Source organism: Hippoglossus hippoglossus, chromosome 8 (genome assembly GCF_009819705.1).
Source record: "Hippoglossus hippoglossus isolate fHipHip1 chromosome 8, fHipHip1.pri, whole genome shotgun sequence".
Classification (NCBI taxonomy): domain Eukaryota; kingdom Metazoa; phylum Chordata; class Actinopteri; order Pleuronectiformes; family Pleuronectidae; genus Hippoglossus; species Hippoglossus hippoglossus.
Genome location: NC_047158.1, coordinates 291,078 through 316,234, shown reverse-complemented (window position 1 = coordinate 316,234; position 25,157 = coordinate 291,078). Strand labels below are relative to the sequence as shown.

Here is a 25,157-nt window from a genome sequence, read left to right as displayed (position 1 = left end):
GATATCAGCGGATACAGGGGCTTAAGCATGTCCTCAAAGTGGACAAGAACAGCATACCAAAGATTGCCTTGAGATGGACACCACCTGAATAACACAAACAAGGTCACCCCAAAACAACATGGCAGCAAACTGTGACAGCTGTGCTACAACAGTAAGTCTATGACAGTGGTCAGTGCTCTCCACACTGATTTCACTGTCATTCAATTTAGACTTGTGTGCTGCACAAGTCTTAACAAACTCTGAGTATAGCCTTTACTGTATCAAAGTGGCCCCCGTCTGGACCCCCCTTGGTAGCACCACTGCACTGAGGTGCATTACTCCACAGGTCAACAAGTGACTGCTACTTTGATGTTTTCTAATAACTCAAACTCACAGAACTGATCTGACTGCATGTTAAATAGTACTGTATGTGTTGTTAAAGACTGTAGGCATCTAATACATTTCAGGCGTCTGATAATTAATAACAGTATCCTTTAAATCTCATTGTTCACATTGGTTTCTGTGTAGAAATAACCTAAATTATTTCTTTGAAGTCTAGAAATAAGACCAATTGTGTTTACTGTTAGATTAAAGAACTATAATTTTCATAAACTATTGAGGGAGATGGGAGTTCAGCACCAGGTTAAGGACATTTCTTTACATGCCCATTTCTAGTCTTTAATACCTATTTAACTGTGCTGTTCCTGATCTTGTAGAAGTTGTAAGTCCCACTTGTGAGAAAAAAGTTAATTATAGAGATAGTATAGCCCCAAAAAAATAACTTTAATGCATTTTATTTCCTAATTTTAAGACCACACTGCTTACCAATAGTACAAGAGTGCAATAAATACATAACTACGGTGTCCTGACTTAACACCCCATATCACCTACTACATCTCCTAACCACCAGAGCTTCAATACAACTGGAAAGGTTGCTGCCTGCAGTTGGACATTTGGTTCATTGCAGCAAGAGCATTGCAGAAAATGAAGAGCTAGAGAGCAAAAAGCTCTATGGAGCTGCTAAGTGTGTTGGTAGTTCTCCCATGCTTTATGCAGTTAATCTGATTATAATGGAAGGCAAAACAGCTGATTGTGAGTAGAGCAGTTCAGTGCTTTTATGTAAACATAAATGGCTCAAGTGCCTCAACTTCCTACTTATTTTTTGTGTATCAGCAATGGCGTGCTTAGCTACAGATTAAAAGGCATGTCCTAGAAAAACAATATGGTTGTGCCTTAATTGTATTTTTCTAGAGATTCTGTAGTTTGCAACTGGGCCCTTACTCCAAGTCACCAGAACCCTCCACCAATAGGGAATCGGAGGTCTCGGTAGGCTGTTCCAGATCTCTGTCAATGTCCAATCATGGTAGAGAATAGGACACACACACACACACACACACACACACACACACACACACACACACACACACACACACACACACACACACACACACACACACACACACACACACACACACACACACACACACACACACACACACACACACACAGAGAGAGAGAGAGAGAGAGCGAGCGAGAAGAAAGGGTAGGAGAAAAAGGCGAAAGACAGTCACATATACAACAAGATAAAAAGAACAGTAGCAGACCTGCCAACCTGGAGAAATGTCCACAGCACCTGCTGCTTTCATGGTCAGACTGTTGGGCAACTGGACAGTGTGTGTGCATGTGGGTGCACGTGTGTGCATCACCAACCCAACACTCTCCTGCTTAGTTTTTTACCATGCTATGACTCAGCCTTACCCAAGCCTAACAACACCAGATAACCGAATATTACATAATTAAACTTCAGAGACCATATACCCCAGCCAAGCCACATACCAGACATCCAGACACCAAATTGTACAGACTTAAAGATATCAGAACCCTAAATATGTCAGAGTTTTTTCTTTGAGATCCATACATTATTCAGAGCTCCAGAGTAACTTTTTACATTGGGATGCATAACTTATTTATTTAGGTGCACTAGTACATAATGTAGGTGCACCTGCCATTTATTTCCCAAGTCGATTTGATTCTTATTCACAAGGTCTCGAATGGATAAGGTTTCCCATTCTACTTGATTAATCATTTTTTCAGTTTAGGATATTTCATTGTACAATACCAATTTTGCTTGGAAGACAATTCTCAGAATAAATCTGTAATTTGTGCAAGAATACCTCTAACTTGTTGCATTGTTAGAAATATTAAGGAAAGCCTGTCACGATAAGATATTTTGTTGGACAATATATTGACCCAGAAGCTAGAGTTGGTCATCCACTAATCAGAAGGTTGGTGTTGTGTAATTGATGTGTGATAGAAAAAGTTGGGTTGGTGTGCTGTGGTTGCCTCCCGACTTATGGTTGCATTATTCCGTCAAAGTGATTATTTAATTTACTTTAATACAAGCTGATATTTTCAAGATATCTAGGCAAGATTCTTTAATATACATGTTTGTTCATATTTTAGTGGGATAAAGAGCAGGATTTTTGGTCTAATTTCGCATTTTTCAATTATTGTTAACTGGTAAACTGGCGGCAATCGTGTGTGGTAGTGGGGTGTGGTCAGCGTTGGTTGCAGGAGTGAGAGATTGTTATGTGTTGGCTAATCACTCTCTCCCCTTTATCAGCAGTAGCATGCTGGTGCCGGACTCAGAGAGACTGTTCTAAAGACGGCCAGAGGATAGACGAACAGTGTGTGTGTGTGTGTGTGTGTGTGTGTGTGTGTGTGTCTGTAAAGATAAAATAAAAAGTGAAATTGCAACTTACGAGTCCTGTGGTTCACTGACGAGGGACCCATTGTTAAAATGCGAAAGCTGTTACAATAGCATGTGCGATTTTTCCCTTGTTTTTTAATTAAGGTTAAAGAATTAAAGTGTCCTGGGCATTTATTTGCTTATATAGCTTTGCTTTTATTGGAGGAAATTCGGTGATCATAGATCAGAAATCTCACGAAGCAGCTCCACTGAAGGCATTGTGACCTGGGTGGGAAGTGTAATGTTACCATATTATTACAAGTAGAGGTGGAGGGGAATGTTCATGCGGGTGTGGATCTCTAAATTGGGAAAAAAAAGATCCTATTATCATTTGCCATGGCACTGCAGGTGAATAGGATAAACATTTTTACTAAAACATGAAAACAGAATTTCCCCAGTTAATGACTCACATCAAGACTGTAGGCACCTCATCTAATAACTATTCATTCCACTAGTTTGTTGTATGCTGATAGATCTTTATCAATACATGATACAGATGGCCCTCCCTCGAATGTGAAAGGAGGGAATTGTATATACACTGAAACATAGTTTCCTTTGTTGTTGCTCTAGTGGTAAACCTATTGAATACTAAAGAAGACCATTGTCTCTGTGTGAACTGTTGAGTATTTAACAATTGTGTGAGAGTGAGGGTATTACAATAAATTGGTAAGTAAGTCAGAGATTGTGCTTCTATATTTAACTTTTTATTAATAATTATGAAAAGTGCCCTTTTCTCACTTGAGCCTCTGCCCCCCAAAATGTCTGTGCACATCCCTTCTTTGTTTGCCTTTCACACATGCACAACGCAGTGGGAGGTTCTCTGCTCAGACGCGTTCAAAACAGCGACAAATCCTCCAGAAGATTCAGGCGAGGGGTGGTGCAACAGGCACAGGCAGGATTTAATGTATAAATTATGCTCAGGTCAAATTCGGAGAATTGGCTACGGAGTCTGAAAATGGCTTAACACTGAGACTGTAACTTCTTGAAACTGGGTAAAAGAAACAGAACAAAAATTGTGACTGGCGGCTAGTCAATATGGGGCGCTGGTGTGCAGACCCTCCAACATTCTGATACAAAAAAGCCTATAAAATTTTTTTTAATATAATTTTATTATATAATAATATTTTACTATTTACTTGTATTTGGTTCATTTCTGACTAAACACGTTTACTTCCTGGTGTGGGATGCCAGCTAAATGAGAGTAAATGGGGGTCCTTAATGTTTTGGGAACTACGGGATGTGAGTCTGCTCATTAATTGGTTGTTGCAGTTTTTCCAAGGGACGCAGCTCCACTCACTAATATGGTCGACCATCGACGCTTTCTCAGGTACATCCGCCGTTGCCGAGTTACTTCCGCTGCAAGCTGACCGGCAAAGAAATGGCGTCTTCAAGTTAAACTTGTAATTTCTTTACAAAAACACCCCAACAAGAAAAAAAGAGGATAAAGGTGCTTCACCAGGCGGCAAGTGATTCAAAGTTGGGTTCAAAGTTGGTACCTCTGTGGCGACACTTTGAAACACTGTATGAATGTGTGTGTATGGGTGAATGTAAAATTGTACTGAAAAGTGCTTTCAGTACAGCTTTAAGAGTGGTCATCAAGACTAGAAAAGCACTATATAAATAGACAATTTACCAATCGAACATTAAAGCTAGCCAGCACTCGTGAGCTAACTTTAGCATCTGTGCGCTGCCTGCATCAGGCTCGGCAGATCTCTTTTTCTCCCGTGTAACAGTGGTGTTTTCTCTAAAACTGCAGTATAGCCTAAAGGAATATAAATGATACATTACTGTGTCTAACTGCTTCACACTGCTTCTTTCTTAAATTTGCAGTCGTTTGATTGTGTTAAGAAACTACGCTGTTGAATGGTAAACACACTACAACTGACATGGATAGACATTACGGTCAGGCATTACAGGGCTCATTGCAGCTCCATAGCTGATCTCTGATTTGCAAGACTAGGAACTGTGGCGCTGTGTCGTGCTCTATCAACACCCATCACTCTTTTGCGATTAGAAAGGCAGTGTCTCAGTAATGAAGTTTTAAAGACGTTTTTATGGTAGCCTTAAATGCACCACCCGCAAATGTAATACAAATGCAGCGAATTTATGGTCCATTTAAGACCCTAATCTAGTGGATTTTAATTGAAGATTGTTTTTTGACTTTTGAGGAGCCATGGGAACCCCTGCACTGTCTAAGGGTTTGGTATACTTTTAATTTGATCAATTCCAATTCTTCTTATTGATTCCAGTTCTTATCAAATCAGATTTTCGATTCCAATATGGTAAAAAATTAAATAATAATAATAGTAAATATATATATATATATATATTATATATATATATATATATATATATATATATATATATTATGACTATAACTGTATCTAAAGGACAAAACACTTCTGGAGTCTCAGGTGTGAACTTTGTTAGAGCAGAATCCAATACAATTGAAGTCAACAGTTGCCTCTTCAGATGTAATAAATCAAAAAGAAAAAACATAACATGCCTTCGTACTGCTCGTGTGGTGTCATCCAGCCTCGACATTCATATTCGATGCGAACAAGGTCATTTACACCATGTTTTTAGCTAAAAAGTCGGAAGTGGCTAAGCTAGCGGATGTTAGCACGTCCGACGGTCCGTGAATACACCTCGTAGGAAGATATCAGTGGACATTTAGGCTTAAAACATGGTGTAAATGACCTTGTTTCGAGTTGAATACAAATGTCGGGTCTTGCGGACACTTGGATGACACCACACGAGTGGTTTGGATGGACGTTATGTTTTTTTCTGTTGTTTTATTACGTCTGAAGAAGGACTCACCATTGACTTTAATTGTATTGGATTCTGCTGCAATAAAGCTTACCCCATAAACTCCAGAAGTGTTTTGTGGCCTCAAATACTTCACCCACCCCTCCATCGGCATAGTGTTAGATTTAGTAAGTAGATGTAACATCAGCATAAAGTATTTGCCTATGAATGTCTCCAGGTTGACAGGTCAAAGAAAGACAGAGCCAACAGAACAACAACAAACATGGGCAACTAGTAAGTCCTAGTAGATTGACAGCACAAACATCACAACTATTTACATTAACAGTTTACAACTGGAAATAAAACTACATGACCAATTCAGGGTGCTTCCTCATTAAGGTCCAAAACCAGTTGCACGCAGTCTAGTCTAGCCACTCTTGGAACAGTGTGTTCTCAAGGGGATCATCGATTTCACTACATTGTGAAAACAGGTTTTTAAATTGCCCTCTAACTGATACATCTGCAAATGACAAAAACTGCAGACAAAAAAACAACTCAGCAATGAATAAAAGGACATATCATTATAATGCAGTGGGATGTGTTCTCATATGTAAGTTAAGATAAAGTCCTATTGACACAAACCATAAAGTATCCTCTACCCAAAACAACGAGTTACTTCCCCACCTCTGAAAACTATCTAACTAAGTGTAGCGATTATTTTTATTGTAACTAGTATGACAGTGTTTGAATACAACAGTTTAGGGCCGCAACTAAAAACTATTTTGATAATGTGACAATAATCTGTCAATCATTATTTCAATTGATCGATTATTAAATCTGATAAAAAGAGAAAGGCTGCATTTTATCCTTTCCAACAATTTATTCAAAAAGCAACTTGTTTCCTTATACAATGCTCTTTGTATATGTACTTTACATATTTGCGACAGCAATTCCAGTTTCATTTATCTACAATTCAATTCTGACAAGTCATTATTCAAATTAAAGATATCTTTAATTTACCTCAGTTCAAGATACCTTGAATTAAGTTTGAATTCAATTGCAGATATCACAAACTTGAATTATGACTAGTCAGAATTACATTTTAGATATCTAAAACTGGAATAAAAGATAGTAATAATTCAACTGAATTGTAGATATCTATAATTAGAAACCCTACACATTTTCAGTAACCAGGTTACTGCAGTTACCTCAGGTGTAAATTGGTAACGTCACTCACTAACCTACTCAAGAAGACTATGTCCTGAGTTAGTCCCAAGGATCTGTCTCGGGGACGATCTGTCCATGCTTAACGGAACAATACTGGTTAGAATGAAGCCAATCAAGTTCTGGGCCTTTCTTATCTTTCTCTCTCCTCTGAGAGCGACAGAATTATCAATGAGCTTTGTTGTAACCACTAATACTGGACTGTGCCTTATAGTGAATACTACATCTGCTCATCAAAGGATGACTTTTTACCTTAAGAAGCCGTCGTCATTCACAGCAGCAGAAGGTGCAGCAGGCCCTGTCTCAGAGAACACATCTACCAATAAGCTGCCAGCACTGGCTGGAGCAGCACTAATGGGAGCAGCAGAACGAATCCCAAGGAGGTCTGCAGATGGTGACGGGGTTGACTGAAAAATAAAGGAAAGTTGCACTAGGGTCACAAAAAAAAAACAAAAGTGTATTTTTGCTTGAGCTGCCAGTACTAAAGCAAGAGAAAACCAACAATTATGTTTTTTTGTGAATAAAACATACAGAGAGACACTCACAGCATTGGAGGCAGCCATGGCAGTTGTTTCTGGACCCCGGTCACCCCCTCCATTCAACTCCCCACCCTCCCTTTTGCCGTCTTCCAGCTCTGTTACTGACACAGCACCAGGTCCCTTCTTCTTCTTCAGCTTAGCCAGGATTGATGACTCCCTTTCTGGGAAGGGAGGCATCTCCTCCAGGACAGTGGCCTGAGGAACAGAAAGGAAAACCATACTGTAGGTTTGGGCAAAAAGAGTTTTCAGCATCTGACTAAACATTAATATCACCATAAATGGACAACATATTCAGTAGAAAGACTACAAGGCTCTAGATTCTGACCAGAAATGGAAACAATGTATTAATAACTATGCACACCAGTGCTTCCTGCAAACGCTTTTCATTCAGTCATTACTGGGCCTGAGCTGAGTTTAGTCTAACACAGTCATCAGTACTAACCAGGACATCAGTGCTGGCAATGGAAGAAAGCTTCAGATACTCGACAGCACGCTGCTGGAGCTCCACATCCGAGTTGCGGATCTGGCTGTCACAGCGGAGCACTTCTTGAATCGTGGCTTTGGTCTCTGGGAAAAGGTTGATAAACTTGATGTAGGCTGAGAGGAGCAGGGCTCGAGTCGGCACGGAGCACAGATGGAACTTTGAGTGAAGAAGGTTGAACTGGACCAAAGGGCTGGATGACAGGACAGAGAAGTTACTGTTTGTCATTTCAAGCATTAACTTAGGGCCTTGCCATTCAAAAACCCAACATACCTGGAACGTGGGTCCCCAGCAATTAGGTTACCAAACTCTCCCAAAATGTAGCCTCCAACTTTCACCATGTTCTCATGGCAAGCAGGGGCCTGCAAGGCCTGGAGGAGACAATGATTATGTAACCCACATTGATGTAGCCCACATTAAAAAAAGAGTAATAAAATAAATAAATGTGAAATTAAATAGATATAAATATGCATTCAAATGTGTAAATAGATAGTCAATTAAAATTCATAAATAGGTGAAACTGAGTTTTTTGATCTGGTGAAACTTTCAAGGAGACACCTCTGTGTGTGGGGAGAGATACACACGCAGGACAAGACAAGATGGCGAGCCAGACCCACAGAATCTGCATGTAACGGCAAGATTCTTCATCCCTTTCACGCCGGACTGAACTTTGGTTGCTAGATTGGTAGGAGTATCGATATCTTTTCCTTTGTTTGAACTGGACTGAATGAGAAATTCATACAGAACTAAATTGGAAACAAACTGATTTGCACTAAACTGAAGTGTGACATTTTATGCTGTACTTTATGTTCACAATTGTCAACATTGTGTGTATAACCTAAGGTATAGTGGTGTTTCACTTGGGTTTATTTGAAACTGTGATATTATTTTCTCTTTAGGGAGAAGGAAAAAGAGTTGACTCAGGAAAAAATAGATAGTCTATTGACCTAAAATAAGACACCAGACCGGTCTAATATAAACACTGGTCTAATATAAACGTAAAAAAAGAACTAAACTAACATAGGTGAAGATACAAACTGAAAAAAGGGAAAAGAGTGAGCTCCACTCATCTTTTGACACTTCTTTACTGACTTAAAGTATATGTATACATGTTCAGTGCCAGCTATATATTTAAAGTACATGGCCTCTGGCTTGTTTTATGTTTTCACCCCATAGAGAATATTACTTATATTATCTCCATATAGTTCTGTTGCAGTCTCCTCTCATTCGAGTCTTTAGCCCTCCTTAGCTCCCTCTTCAGTTCACTCTGGATTAGTGCTGGGCGATATGACTTCATATGATTATTTATATTTTTTACCTTAAATTACGATTAAAAAAAAAAGATTATTCTTATTCCTCATTGTACCCCTCCATGAAAAACTTCTTGTTCCTGTTCAGCAGGGCTTTAATGTCCCTGTTGATCCAAGGTTTATTGTTGGGGAAGCTCCCTTTTCATTTCATAAATAATGTGATATATTTTTGGCTTGCTTCTGAGCTGCATCTTGGTGAATTACTGGATCTCTCAGATTAAAGTTGGTGTTAATTTTTACCTAAAAAAAAATAGAACCAAAAGGATAAAAATAATACAAAATTAGGGCTGCACAATATTAGGAAAACATGCGATAACGTTGTTGAATATCGTCATGATGATATGACTTGCGATAAATAAAAAAACAGTCCCTGGCTACGGACGGCTCCACATCCGGGAGAAGGCTCACAGCCCAGCCGCAGCGCCTCCAAGTCGGGATCAGACATCCAGGGGGCCATACACAGCACATTTTTTTACAGTCTTTCAGGGCTCTGTCAGTAATTTACTGCTCCTCTGTGTCTCTATCATTCGTGCACCCCGCCACCTTATACATGTGCCCGATCACACTGTTAGTTTGTGAGTATGTGTGTGTGAGAAATTAAAAGAGTAATTTACTGCTCCTCTGTGTCTCTATCATTCGAGAGAGAGAGAGAGAGAGCGAGAGAGATCACAGTAGAATTTTGTCGGAGGAGGCGGAGCGAGATTTGACGGAGCCCCGCGGCTCTTTCAAATTTTGTTTTCTCTCTATTCTCTTCTTATTATCTTCTTCCGACAATGATTCACTGACGGAAAAACGCATCAATGATCTGAATGTCTTTCATTTATTCATCTAAAGCAGCCAAATATATTGACATGCAGAGCGTGAATGCGTGGCGCATGGATCATCATTATTGATAACACTCGATAACGTGAGCTCGCACATCGTTAAAACAACAATTACGATATTATCGTAGACGATATATATCGCACACCCCTAGAGTCGGGTATGTTGGATTGGTCTGCATTAAGCTGTGGTTTATCAATACCGTTGAGGAGGGAGTTGATATTTTCTGTACTTGGGTTCTTTTCTGAATTTCGTTTAATTTGCCAGGTACTTGCAAGATTTATTGCTATGGTGGAAAGTTGTTGTCTTTGTCTGTGAATCAGGAATTGTGTTTGTTTATTCATAGTTGGTTGAGATTTATATTTCCTTAGGTCATTCTGAGTTTTTCTGTTGGGTTACTTGCGTTGATGTTTTCTAATTGTTTGATTTTTTGTTCCAGTTCGGTTTCTTTTATGGACATAGAATGAACAAGATATTTGTAGATGACTCCAGGGAATCATGGACCAATCCCATGGATATTCCATGTCACAAAATTCAGTGATAACATAACATTTTATTATACAAAAGTATGCATTAATGTTGGTGTATGTGTGTGCGCAAGTGTGTGTGTGTTTGGTAGTATGTAGCTGCGGAGTACATGGAACAGGGATATACAAGCACAGAGATACAAATGGGAAGGGAACAAATTGCACAAAATGAGACAAAACATAGAAAGAGAGATAGAAAAAACTAAAAACAGACAATAAACAAAGAAAGAAGAAACCAAGCACTGTGTAAAAATGTCTCTTGAGTATTGGTCGAAAGTGTACAACAGGCCTGTTCAACTAGCGGTCCACAGGCCATATAGGGCCCTTTTGAACTTTTCTATGGCCCACAAGGCTGGCTGGAAATCAGGCATTACATGTGTAATTTGATCAAACTAAGGTATATCTCTGAGCAGTCTTGTTATATTTGCTCCTGTGCAAAGATACTATTTGCCTGAAGTCACTGCAAATTACCAACTCATTCACACATTCACCTTGTGCTCCTTGTGAAAATAGTTTGCATTGACATCTAATCAAATATCTAATTAAATGCAAATTTATCAGAAACATTACAAGTAAATATACATTACTTTGAAAAGCAATGGTAAATGCTCTGTATTTATATAGCGTGTTGATGTCCACTCAAAAATGTGTGAAGGTAAATGTTGGAGTGAGAGCCTCTAGACTTTCTGTTGACTTTCTCTGGCCAGTTCCCTGGTAAAAAGTGTCCGGAGTAGCTGATTTAAGAAAACAGCAGGATATCTTCAACAGCATTTACCACAGTGTTGTTGATGATATTTCTAACACGTGACAAACACAAAAAAAAACTAAAAGAGAACAATATCTCTTTGTTATTGTTAAAACGGTGCCGTAAACGTAGAAGACACTGACGAAGACGTCAAGACAGATTTTAGTGATAAGGGCCGACGTGCTTTAAACAAAACACATGATACTCGCACTGGAATTCACACGTTACATCCTGCCTCTGTCTGCTACACCTCCCCTCGACAGAACGCTCCAGAGATTGTGCTGTCGTAAACTCGTCTGAGCAGAAAATCTCCTGCTGCGTTGTGTATGTGTGAAAGGCAAAGACGAACCGAATTCTGCAGATATCCTCTGGAGGTCATGTCTGAAAACAGTTTAAGTCCTAGTCAGCCATTCTCTCTCACACTCACAATCACACCTACACATTCATACAGCACTTCCATCTCTTGCCCAAGGACACTTTTGCATCTGGACAGGATGAGCCAGGAACCAGGCTACCTATCTAGTGTGTACATCCAGCTCTAACATCATCTTTGTTACATTTTAAGATTTTATAAAGCAATACCTCAAAGACCGTTTTGGCTGCGTAGCCCTGCACATCATCTCGGTTGATGACGATCTGAATGACGCGATACCACACCTCTTCACTCACGTAGTCACCAGCAATGCGAATGAGATTGAGAATGGTATCCACATACCAGGAGTAATCCACAGCATACTTCTCTGCAAGTATGGCCACTTTCAGCACCTGAAAGAGTAAGGCACAGCTTAATCAGATAATATGAATTTTTTGAAAATTGTCAAAAATAAATCAATGATTAATTTTGGACACTATCGAGTGCACGTGTACATTTGAGTATGTAAATAAAAATACATTTTCTAAAGAATGATTTGATGTTGATGAATCACCTGACATTAAGACACTGACATTTAGAGATATCTCTAAAAAATACATATTTTGTACAAAATCTCTCACACCTACCATCTCTTCTCTGATGGAGTAGTCTGCTGTCTCAAGGTAGCTGAGCATCTCGGCTACAATCTGCTTGGCGTTACTGCGATCACACATGGCATACAGTAGATCAGCTGCCCTCTGTCGAACGCTCACATCCCTCTCAGTCTACAGAGACAAACAACACAAAACGAAAAAGACGAGAATGACCTACAGACAATTGGATAACATTGTGTGGAGTGTGGACTGACAAATATACCACATTTAAAAGATAGAGTATGTTTTTGTGAAGTCGACATATGTAAGATGACTGGTTCATAGATCTTGGTAAGATTAGTACAAGTCTGTTATCAAAATATTGCTCAGACATGCTTAGTGACTGTATTTAGTTATTAGTGCAAGGCACCACCTTGAGGGCATTGATGACGGTTTCGATGTGTGTTTTGACAGCTTCATGGGAAAACTCAGAGCTGGCCAGAGTACACATGCTCTCCAGAGCCAGGTAGCGCAGGTTGGTCTCTCTGTGCTGCAGGAACTGGCCCAGTTGGTTACAGGCTCGCACCAACAGATTTGGTTCACTGTCAAAGAGAGACCAAAACTTAATTAACAGCTGTTCAGGTCAAACTCAGATTGGGAAAAAGCTCATCAGTAGATCACTTTATTACTTAGTAAGACTCTAAGACTCATTAAACAAGACAAAAAACGTATTTAAAGACAGATGTATAAATAACTAGAAAATGAATTAATATGGTGTCCATGTTGGTCATACTTAACAATATCCTACAATAAACTTTATTAATCTAAGTGTGAACATGCATTTGGGTTAAAGCCACCTCAATACCATCTACATTAAAGGTTCAGTGTGTAGAATTTAGTGACATCTAGTGGTAAAGTTGCATGTTGCAGCTGAATACCCCTCACCTTACCCTCCCTTTAGAAACATGAAAGAGAACCTGTGGTAGCCTTTAGTTGTCATAAAAACTCTAAAAGGTGTTTAGTTTTTCCAGTCTGGGCTACTGTAAAAAAACATGGCAGCCTCCGTAGAAAGGACCCGCTCCTGATGTAAATATAAAGTATTGAAATACAAAGGGTCCATTCTAGGCTAAAGAAAACAACATTTCGTACAATTTAGATGATTAGACACAAGTGAAAAACATCACAAGAATTATTTTATATTCAATTTCTGACAATAGATCCCTTTCATCAAAATTTGACACACTGGACCTTTAAAATAACCGTGTCTATTTTCCTCTTAAATTGGAAATTTCTTACATCAGTCCTCCATGTAGCCAATCAGAACATTTAGGGTTTTTAAATATAATAGTAACAATAGTGATAAAAATAGCAGTAATCATACCTTAATTAATTTCAAGCTCCAGATATTACACTGCTGATTTAATGGCTGAAATACTATGACTATGTGTAAGCCACTTTACTGTGTATATTTTGTTGAAGTGCAGAGTCATGTTGTTGATCAGAATGCTCACCTGTCATAGTGGATGATAAGTGAGATAGCTTCAAACAAGATTGCATTCTTGGCATTGGAGTGCTGGACTTTTTTGGATTTGGGTGGCTCCTGGGCCTTGTTAAGGATAGTCTCCAGGCACTCTACTAGACGACCCTTGACAGCACCATCTTCTGGTGGAGGGTAGCACTGCAGCAGTCGCAGCAACTTGCAGGAGAGCCATGGTGCTGGCACAAAGTAGTAAGTGTAATCCTGCAGGTCAGTGGAGGCTGAAGACACAATCTAGAAAACCAACAGAAACTTTCTTTATATGTACTATAATAGTTATATACTATAATTTTCTCAGTAAACTGCTGCTTACTATATACAGCAAGCCCAGAAATGACCATTATCTATTACCATGCAAGGTATCAGCTTTCAAATGTTATATAACTTAAAAGTTAAATGTTCCAAAATGCTCAAGGCTCGGGAGATAGGCCGGGTTCTCCATTTATTACAGGTTGGTGGTTTAATCCCAAGAATGTGTGTGTTAAAGAAACACTGCAAGAATATCTATGTAATGAGTGATTCTGAATTGTAACGTAAAGGTGCTTTGAGAGGTCATTAAGATAAAAACTAGAAATACCGCACTGCAGTTGTATGCCTCCATCAACCCAGGGTTTTTTCTGCATAAACAATTGCGAGGCGGCCACGTTGAAATACAAATGCTGTTCAAATACTTTATATTTATTAAAGGGGACATAGCATGCAAATTCCACTTTGTTAGTGCTTCTACACGTTAATGTGGGTATCTGGCATGTCTACCAACCCAAAAACTCTGGGAAAAAAACACTCGCGCGTTTTGTTATGGTTCCTCTAAGTCGTTATGCCGGGTTAACACCGGACGCGGAAGTGCCGCTGCGAGGCAGCGCAGCGCCGTTCTCAAGCGCGCAGCCGCCTGGCTGTTCACACGGGACGTGCATTTCTCCGCGCTGGTCAGCCCCATAGACTGTATATATAAGGTCAGCCCGCGATTCTGCTTCCTCCGCTTGTTGTTGTACCCGTTGAATGTCGGGGTTCGGGGGTAAATGATGGTCTTCATAGCCCCCCCCCCCCACCCCTCTCTTTCTCTCTCTGTCTGTCTGCTTGTGTGCTTGTAGTGGATGGGCAGAGAGGGACATTTAATTATGTGATTGGGAAAATTAAAACTCCAGGACAACAGAAGGGGAATACAAAGTATGGGATGCATATTTGATAATTTATATCATATAAAATATGTAATTTATATCGTTTAAAATCATGGGGGGAGGGGGGAGCTGGCTCATTAGCATTTAAAGGAACAGGCACTCAAAACAGGTCACTCTGTGGAGGGCTGTTTTATACAGGGTAAAAAGGGTGCTGTTTTAAATGATCCTATTGGTATTTTGACCAAAGTATGTTACAGACATTTCATTAAGACCCCACGGAACCATATCAACTTGTGGTAAAATGGGCATGCTATGTCCCCTTTAAGTAATCAGCTTAGAGTGTTAATTTGGGGTCTTTTTGTAGGTGTTTTTTTCAGTTTTTACCGGCAATGTCAGTTGCCGGTAAAACTTTACTGTTCCTCTCTTGGTCTCTATCATTCTCTGTCATCTCCTCCGGGTCTTCATACATTATCTAAGTTGACAAGTTCTGTTGTTTTTATCCAGTCTGACATTAGAAATGTGTCTGATGACACTGTTTGTGTGACTGCGTGCGTGCTTGTCAGCGAAAGACAGCAAGCAGAGTCAGGAATGAATTAATGCACGCAGCTATGAAGAAAGGTTTTACTCATTTAAGAAAAATATTGATTATTGTGGGTTTTTTTAAATCACTGTTTAAACTGTAGCGGGTCAGAGACATCAGCTGAGTCGTTGAGTATGCGTGTGTGTGTCTCTTTGTGTGTGTCTGCCAGTCAGCGCAAGACAGGGGGAGAGAGCTAGCGAGAGACAGACAGAGAAAGTGAGTGCGTGTGTGTTTTTGAGTGCGCAATGTGATATCACCCTTATCTTAAAATCCACCATTACCTTTCCCTCAAGTTCTGGGACTAGACACACACAGCCACACAATTCAGTTATAGAAATCAACCGATTACCTTGTTTAATTTGGCCCAGACAAACATGATCACTGTAAATGATTTCCACTTTATAAGAAAAACTGTTATATGTTGATAATTTAGTTTGTTGTGTTTTAATGAATACACTGTGAAATGACTGTACTTGTTTGTTCATTAAATACATTTTTAAGTGACATAATTGACATTTTCTTACTGACAGTACCACCCCTGCATAATCTTCGGCCAGGAAAAACCCTGCAACCAGTGCAGTTTCTTTCTACATATTTCTACTTTTTTCTTTCCTGATCACCGTGACCTTTGACCACTGAAATCAAGTCAGTTCATCTTTGAGTCCAAGTGACAAATCATCAAAACTAGAGAAATTCCCTCAACCAATCTTGATTGTTTTTTGAGGCCATGTGACCTTGAACTTTGGCCACCAAATTCAAATCATGGCATCTATGAGTCTAATTAATTATTATATAGCGCTTTTCTAGTCCTGATGACCACTCAAAGTGTTTTACAGTACAGTTTTACATTCACCTATTCACAGACATATTCATACAGTGCATCTATGTGCAACACTCTCTATGAGAAGGGGCAATTTGTAGTTCAGTATCTTGCCCAAGGACACTTTGGCATGCAGACTCGGGAGGACTGGGATCTGTGGGAGGGATCCCTCTCCCCCAAGATGCAGACAACTCTACTTCACCCTCAAAGTGATGGACTGGTGGAGAGATTTCATCAATCATCGATCTTGCTGATGTTCTCCTTTACACTTGACATCTATTGCACTTCTGTCCGTCCTGGGAGAGGGATCCCTCACATGTGGCTCTCTCTGAGGTTTCTACCTTCTTTTTACCCTGTTAAAAGGGTTTTTAGTAGTTTTTCCTTACTCTTGTTGAGGGTTAAGGGCAGAGGATGTCACACCTTGTTAAAGCCCTATGAGACAAATTGTGATTTGTGAATATGGGCTATACAAATAAAATTTGATTGATTGACCTTCTGGTTAGAGGACGACTGCTCTAATTCCTGAGCCACAGTTGCCCGTGACCTAGACCTTTGACCTCCAGACACAAGTGAATGTTTCTACCAAATTTGAAGAAATTTCCTTCAAGCTGATCTTAAAGATATTATGTTTAAGAAAAACAAACATACTTTTTTGGTTGTTTTTGTGCTTTAGAATGTAACCGCTGTGAAACAATCAAATAATTACATTTTGTATTTTTACTTCACTGCTTTTTGTTCACTATCTGCACTCGCTCTCTTCACTCAGCTTAAAGCTCTCTCTCCTCTCTCTCCGAGTCAGGGAAGTGACAACTGTGTGAGCATTTAACATTGAAGTCTTAAAAAAAACTGCGGTATAAACCTACAGCTGTTTACGATCCACCAGTAAACTCGGGGAAGAAGAAGAGCTCCAATATGTTTTATCTTCAGGTTCATACCACAGTGATGTTGTGCTGCTCTTCCATGTGAAATCAGCTTAAAACAATTTATAGCTAACGGCCTCTGAAGGATTTTATATTAAGTGTAATTATTAAATTATTATCTTAATAGAGCCTTAATTAATGTGATTAGAAACACCTGTGTTAATCTACCATTTCAAAATAGCTGCTGTGAAAATGGTGCATTAATGCATGAATGAACATTTGGAGGGGACTGGCCATTTCTCCCTTAAAATAGGTCGCAAAGAAAGGGTTCTCATATCGTTCAATGATTCTTTTCTAGCTCCAACTGAATTCCAATATTACATTTGGTGTTAGCTTGTAATTTCATCAAGATTTCCTGAAAGTTTGGTCTGTGGTTTTTGCTGATACTAGGGGTGCAAATAAAAATATTTTGACAATCGATTCATCTGTCATTTAATTTTTTTAATTAATCAATTCTTAATCAGATACAAAAACAAAAGTTAATTTTTTTTCTTTCAAGCTGTTTATTCGTGAAGCAACTTCCTTGTCTTCTTTTACAATGCTCTTTCTATGCGTTACAGATATCTGCAACTTAATTACATTCAATAGATTAATATATCTTTAATATGCCTCAATTCAAGATCATTCAATATTGAACTGGTCAGAATTAAATTGTAGATATATGAAAGTAATAATTCAACTGAGCTGTAGATATCTATAATGACAAAACCCACACACGAATAACAAAAGTAGTTTGAATCTTACCAGTGAAAATGTAATTACAGATGTTGAAAATTAGACTTTCAAGTAGTCAAAACAGAATCAAAGATAAAGTGTGAGTGTTTATGAAAGTACGACTATAATCTAAATTACGTTGTTGATATCAATAAAGTTAATTCTGGATAATCAAATTTGGTTAACTAATGTTAAAACAGCTTGACCTGCTGAATGTACCTCTCTGTGACAGGGTGTCTGTCTGTGTCACTCACAGCAGACAAGCTGCTCTTGGCTAAATTAATGTCTGTCAATACACAAAACCTGGACACTTCGGCATGCAGACTAGGGAAGACTAGGATCGAACCACTACCCTTCTAGTTAAAGGACGACCATTCTAACCCCTGAGCCACAGCCGCCTAGACCTTCGACCTCCAGACACAAGTGAATGTTTCTACTGAATTTAAGAAATTTCCTTCAATCTGATTTTAAGAAATTATGTTCAAGAAAAAAAAATTATGTTTTGTATCTTTTTTTCACTGTTTTGTTTTCACTATCGGCACTCGTTCTCTTCATTTAGTCTATAGGTGTCTCGACCACTGCAGTTTTCTCTCTCCTCGTCGAGCCAGGGAAACAACAGTTGTCATAGATGTGGGGACATTTCACATTAAAGCTTTCAAAGAAAACCTGTGCAAAGCTGATTTCACATGGTACAACAGCACAACATCATGTGGTATGACCAGTCAGTAAACCGAGAGAAGACGACTCTAACATGCTTTCTCTTCAGGGGAATACCTAAGTTATGTTGTGCCATGTGAGATCAGCTTTGCACATTTTGCAGCTTACGGTCTTCCCACACTTTTGAAGACTTGGGTCGTACACTTGTCTCCACTGTATCGTTAGCAGTGTTTGCCTCCACCATTTTTCAAATGTTTACTCCAGAGAGGTGACACCATAGTCACATGAGATACACAAGGCACAGCATTGGCTGGTTTACCACCCCCACCTCAGGAATGTGTGTTGTGCATTAAACAGACACTAATTGTAACTCGATAATGAAATTAGATGTTAACCATTTTTATATATAAATGTTAATCAATTTAATAGATTAGTTGTTGCAGGCCTAGCTGAGACATAATTACGTATTTAAAAGGGCATCACATCACTAGATCAGTGAAAGGTCAGGCACATGCAAAACACCAATGCCCTTGACGTAATAAACTAACCTAATCTAAGATTTGACTTTAACTATTATATCACTCATACGGCTGTTATATTTTATATTATCTCAAACCCTCCCCACCCCAACATTCACAAAACATACCTAACCCCAAACAATTCTAACAATGTCCTCACAAAGATGGTTTCACAGCAAAATTTGTTCACAAAATCACAGAAAGGCAAGTATTCTCACACACTCACCCTGCTGAGTCGGGAAACAGCCAGGGAAACGCAAGTCTTGAACTCATCTGGATTCTTCTGGCTCAGACAAGTTATGAGAGAGATGGCGGCTGTCACCACACCCTAAACCACAGAGACACAGACACACACACACACGGCAGAAGATGAATAAACTCACTGATTCATCACGGCCCAGTAGTGACCAGTCCTGCAGTTACTTTCTTGATTATCAACCAAGTGAAAATGTGTTAGCTTATCCAAAAGAGACTTTGATAGATTGAACTATTTAATCTCTTATGAAAACAATGTAAGATTCATAGCACATAAATATTCACAACAAAGCTGTATCGTATCGTGTACTTCAGGAAATTTTGGTGCCAAAGGCAAGATTTCCACCGGCAACACTGATGCAACTTCATAAAAACTACTCCCTGTCATGTCTTACATTGGTTTTAACCATATTGATTTAATAACTTTATTAATATCCCTGTTTAATAAAAAAAAAACATGTACTGTTAAACTCCCTTTGACCTCCACAACACAAGACAGCCAAACAGTTCTTAAAAAACGTCGACTTTGGTTTGTATATTTGTCTTGACAACGTTTTTTGATCTAACACAATTACCTGCGCCAACGAGGTTATATTTTCATCAGCTTTTGTTTGTTTGTTAGTGGGATACGCACATGGATATTCAGGGATGTACCACTGCCCCAAAATCGAAACGGTTCTATTTAATCTTGTGTGTCATCCTTCCACCACGTTTTGTGGGAAATCGTTCAGTAGTTATTGCCTGCTGACAAACAAAACTGTCCTGTATCTAGAGGTCTGAACTGTGCTCTCACCATGTGTTGATCGTTGAGCAGGTGCACCACACGCGACGTCCACTCACCCATCAGCACCAAGTCAGGGGAAGTCTTGTAAAGCCGCAGAAGACACAGGGCAGCGGACTGTTTCACACTGTCCATTGTGTCACTGCAGTGCATCACAGTCACATATCAGCAGTTAAGGCACAGTGACAGTAAGTGACCTGATGTAAACCTATAATTGTATTCATCAAACACATAAGAAAAAGTGACACTTACCCAGCAACCAGGATGCGAGGGATCTCACTTGCAAAGGCTTCAGCCATCTCACGGCTGCCAACGTTTGCGATACAGTGAAGTGCCAGGCACATAAAGGTGGGGTTGCGACTGGACAGGTCATTCTTGATGGCGTTGTTAATCAGACGGATCAGCTCACTGTTGCTGTTTACCAGCACTGAGATGAACAGGTAGCCCTGAAATAATGAAAATGATGAAAGAAGACTAAGGAGGTCCTAAAATACAAACACAAACAAAAACAAAATACAGTGCACATTGGTGTGCCATATCAAATTTTCCTGATGATAGTGTACATTTGATTAGGTACCCTATAGCTAAACTAATTCAGCTTGATCCAACAGGTCTGTGATACATATTGCATTCATGAAGGTTTTTTTAAGGCCCACCAAATGTATTGGCCAATATTGGCCTATGACAAATATATAAGTAACAGCACATATGTTGTCGAATGTGCACCAGTTGACCACCATGATGACTCCATAGTTCACAATACTTATAGCGCTGACGTGTAGCAGAGAATGCATCACAGCTGAGTTGACAGTTGTGTACAATTAAAAGAGCAGTGTGTAGAATTTCTCAGGATCTCTTTGCCAAAATGGGATATAATTCTCATATTTGTGTAACTGTAAAAATGTTAGTGTTGTTACAGTAGAATGAGCCATATATATTATTATATATTTGCATATACCGCGGATCGCGCTCCCACAGACATCGACATGTTGCATCCCCATATTGCTACAGTCAGTAGCCAGTTTGGGCCCCTAATGCTCCTACTACGATGCATTGCATTTTACCCTCCACATTTGTTCTAGTTGCTCTTTCAGCCCTTGGTACTTCGATTTTCTCATGATCTTTTTTCCTAATGTTTCTGGACACTATGATTGCCAAATCTATCACTACTGCCCTCTTCTGGTCATTGCCACCATCACTTAGTCCATTTGGTTAGCCAGCAGCTGTTCGTCAGTCTGGAATCTGAAGTCCCACAGGATCTTAGCTCTGTTGTTCTCAAGCACCTTAGGTGGTATGTCCCATCGGGACTTGCGTACCTCTAATCCATTCTTCGCACAATTATTCCTGTACACTATCCCAGCCACCTGGTTATGTCTCTCAGTGTACGCTGTCCCAGCCTGCATCTTACACCGTGCTACTTTGCACAGCCTGCACCTTGGGTCTTGTCTGTTGTGGTAGGCCTGTATGGATCTTGTGCTTAAGGCCTGCTTTGTGCTGCCATGATTAGTGCCACTATGTGGTCTGTCAGACAGGCCTTTTCCAGCCACTTGTAGGATTCTTTGATATCAGCCATAGCCTCTATCTGTCAGTGGTACATGCCGTGCAGGAGCTTGTCCATCCATGATGGTTCCTCTTCCTCCTCGTCATTCGGTTTCTGCTGTCTGAGGTATTCACTTGATGTTGTGTTTTCACTTTAAAGTACTTCTCATACACCCACAGTTGCAACTTACGTGATCTACCAACATTACAATGTGGGTTTGCATGTAATTTTTGTTTTTAATCTGACTTTGTGTACTTTATTCGGACCCCCGTCCTGGCGTAGGTGCGGAGGTGCATCCAGGGGTCCATTGTTTACTCCAGAGTTCAGCTGATGAGCGTTCGACAAAGCGACATGGCATACCGCACGTATCTTCCCTTTATTTTTATGTGGAACGTAAGATCACTTGCAAATAAGATGGACGATTTAACATCACTCACAAGGAGCGAGTGTTTTGTTGTGCTTCACGGAGACATGGCTTCACTAAAACATACCGGACTATATTGTGTGTTTAGTCGGCTTTCAGTGAGTTCGGATGGACAGGAGTCACAGCCAGAGGCAAAAAGAACAACAGGTGGTGCAACCCTGTAATTATCACAGTAAAAGTACATGGAAAGTTAGCTCTGTCCTGGGAGTGGAACTTGAATCACTGGTGGAGGTAACAGAGAGGAGGATGCTGAGGAAACTACTCAGTATAATGGACAATGCCGCTCATCTCATGCATGCCACATTAGTGTCATACTGTAGCACCTTTAGCGGAAGACTAAGACCGCCAGGGAGCACGAGAGAGCGCCATAGGAAGTCTTTTCTTCCTGTGTAATTTATTGTAACAGGCTATAAAACAAGGAAGTAATAGTAATGACAGTTAAACAAGTCCCTATCAAAACATTTGTAAAACACTACACAGCTACCATCAAATTAAACTTACACATGCTCAGGCCAACAGTCTTTGACACTGCTGGCCAATGACAGAATACATGCCTTTAAACATGCTGTTTTGCAGCCCTTGTTAAAGAGAGAAAAGCTTTATCCCTCTGTTCTTTCTAACTTCTGGCCCATTTCTAAACGGCTTTTCCTGTCCAAAGTCCTATAGAAAGTAGCTCTCACCCGGCTGCAAACATTTCTCGTCAACAATAATGTATATAAAAAGTTCCAGTCTGGTTTTAAACCTTGTCATCGCACTGAAACAGCTCTTTTAAGACTTTTAACAATCTGATTTTAACTGTTGATTCAGGAGACTCTGCCGTCCTTGTGCTCTTAGACCTGATGGCTGCTTTTGACAGCGTTGATCACTCAATCCTGTTGTCATGTTTGAAAAACTCTGTAGGAGTTAAAGGTGCCGCACTCAGGTGGTTTTTGACGTACTTAAAAGATAGGAGTTTCTCTGTCTACCTGGGTGACTATTCCTCTGGGGCGGCCCCACTGACATGTTGTGTCCCTCAAAAATCGGTTCTAGGCCACATCCTATTCCATTTTGCGAAATATGATGTCTCTTTCCACTGCTTTGCGGATTATAATCAAATAAACTTGCCCTTGAATCTTAAAACTAAGAGTTCACTGCAGCCCCTGTTTGACTGCCAAAATGACATAAAATCATGGATGAACTTAAATTTCGTCAAACTAAATAAAAACAAGACTGAGGTTATTGTGTTTGGACACCCCAAACTGCTGGATGTGGGCACCCTTGGCCCTCTAGCTCCTAATATTCACTTCTTTGTGAAGAGTCTTGGTGTTCATTTTGACAGTGTTTTTAAATTTGACAAGCAGATTTCCTCTGTTGTCAGGTCTAGATTCTTTCAGTTGAGACTTATAGCCAAGGTAAAGGCCTATCTCCCACTCAAAGATCTAGAGAGGGTGATCCATGCCTTCCTAACCTCTCGACTTGACTACTGCAATTCTCTGTATATGGGCTTAGACCAGTCGTCTATTCAACGCCTGCAGCTCGTCCAAAATGCTGCTGCTCGTCTCCTGACAGGAAAGAAAAAGAGGGACCATATTACACTTGTTTGCGCTCCCTCCACTGGCTTCCTGTTCATCACAGGATCGATGTAAAAACATTTTTGTTAACTTTTAAAACTCTTAATGGACTGGCACAGCCTTACCTAGCTGAACTCTATATTTACACTCCATTTAGAGACCTGAGATCAGCCACTCAGCTGCTCCTCAACTTAACTAAAACAAGACTCATAACCAGAGTTGATCGAGCCTTTGCAGTAGCCCCCCCAAACTTGTGGAACAGCTTACCACTCCATATTAGATCTCTAGCACACTTCAGATCATTGTTTAAAAGCCATCTCTTCTCTTTGGCCTTGTTCTCGAGTTGAATGAGACGGGGGTTCAATCTTTCAAAACTGTTTCACTGTCTTAGTGTCTTGCATGTCTCACTAGCATCATTATCTTTTGCTTACAGTTACATATTATCTCAGACTGTGTCCAGAGGCAGAGACACTGAAGGAACTGGTATGAGGGGTACTTCTGCGGTCTTTACTGGTACGGCAGTCAACTCTCAAACAACTTGTATCCTGATTCAATATAATTCTGCTTATTCAACATTTCCTGTTCCTGAAAAACAGTCCATCACAGTATCAGGAAAGAGTTTAATGCTGTAAATGTTAAAGCAGAGTGTTCCTTCTGCTTTAACATTTACAGCATCTTATTTATCAGCATTGATCTGTGGAGGACGTTCTTATACTGTTCAACATTATCATGGTTCTGCCATTTTGATTTTACTGTTGCATTTTGTTTTCTCAAAATGTTTTGCCATTTGGAGGAGTTGTACTTAAGCAGACTCATCCAAGAGAATTAATCAGATTCTTGACAAGCAATTTTGAGGTTTGTCATACGCTGTGTCCGTGTTGGCATTTCAAATTTCAAAGTTTCTCCATGAAAACAGAAGTTGTTATAAATTCTCATCTAAATTGTTGAATCTTTGTGTGTCTCTTTGTTTGATAACATCCTGGCCTGAAGACATCTACACTGCTCATTTTTACAGTAGTACAAACAAAAAAAATATTTTTGAGTTTTTATGACAACTTCTCCACACCAGCAGCCACACACTGATCCTCAGCAACATGGTGGTAACCCTCCGTTTATTTGGTTATTTGCTGGCAATCAAAAGGAGGTCAAGCTGCAGCAGACAGCCTAAAATGATCTTGATTACTAATGCACCATGTTCCTCATAATGATGGGGAGGGACATTTTTTTCGTTATTTAGATTTTTGGTTGTAAATTTTGGACTATTATTTTGATATTTGATTATTTTTCCTTGGTTAATATAAGATGTTTTTCGTTAAAATGTTAGTATGTCTTAGTCTATCCCCCTCTGTGTATGAGTGGCCTGATCAGCCACTATATACAGTGCCTTGCATAAGTATTCACCCTCCTTGGACCTTTTCCCATTTTGTACTGTTACAAACTGGAATTCAAATAGACTTAAATAGACTTTTTCCCATTTGATCAACACAACATGTATAGTACTTTGAAGGTGCAAAATACCTTTTATTGTGACACAAACAATAATAAGAACAATTACAGCTGCAAGTCTTTTGGGGTATGTCTCTACCAGCTTTGCACATCTAGAGATGGAAATGTTTGTCCATTCTTCTTGGCAAAAAAGCTGAAGCTCAGTCAGATTGGATGGAGACTGTCTGT

At 39.7% G+C, this 25,157-nt stretch overlaps 1 protein-coding gene across 3 annotated transcripts in view; it reads right to left on the bottom strand.

Annotated features, from left to right (window-relative positions):
- ap2a1 (adaptor related protein complex 2 subunit alpha 1) overlaps positions 1–25,157 on the bottom strand; it is an 88,242-nt gene that overhangs the window by 42,811 nt on the left and 20,274 nt on the right. For 2 of the 3 annotated variants that reach the window (XM_034594504.1, XM_034594505.1), the window contains exons 3-13: positions 20,222–20,415; positions 19,982–20,111; positions 19,160–19,261; positions 13,581–13,840; positions 12,503–12,671; positions 12,124–12,261; positions 11,707–11,889; positions 7,994–8,091; positions 7,682–7,913; positions 7,246–7,434; positions 6,953–7,107 (exon numbers count right to left, since the gene is read on the bottom strand). In XM_034594504.1, the coding sequence (XP_034450395.1) occupies positions 6,953–7,107; positions 7,246–7,434; positions 7,682–7,913; positions 7,994–8,091; positions 11,707–11,889; positions 12,124–12,261; positions 12,503–12,671; positions 13,581–13,840; positions 19,160–19,261; positions 19,982–20,111; positions 20,222–20,415 (1,850 nt within the window). Of the gene's footprint in view, positions 1–1,260; positions 1,324–6,952; positions 7,108–7,245; positions 7,435–7,681; positions 7,914–7,993; positions 8,092–11,706; positions 11,890–12,123; positions 12,262–12,502; positions 12,672–13,580; positions 13,841–19,159; positions 19,262–19,981; positions 20,112–20,221; positions 20,416–25,157 lie in introns of all 3 variants that reach the window. The other variant, XM_034594503.1, reaches the window with a different exon arrangement.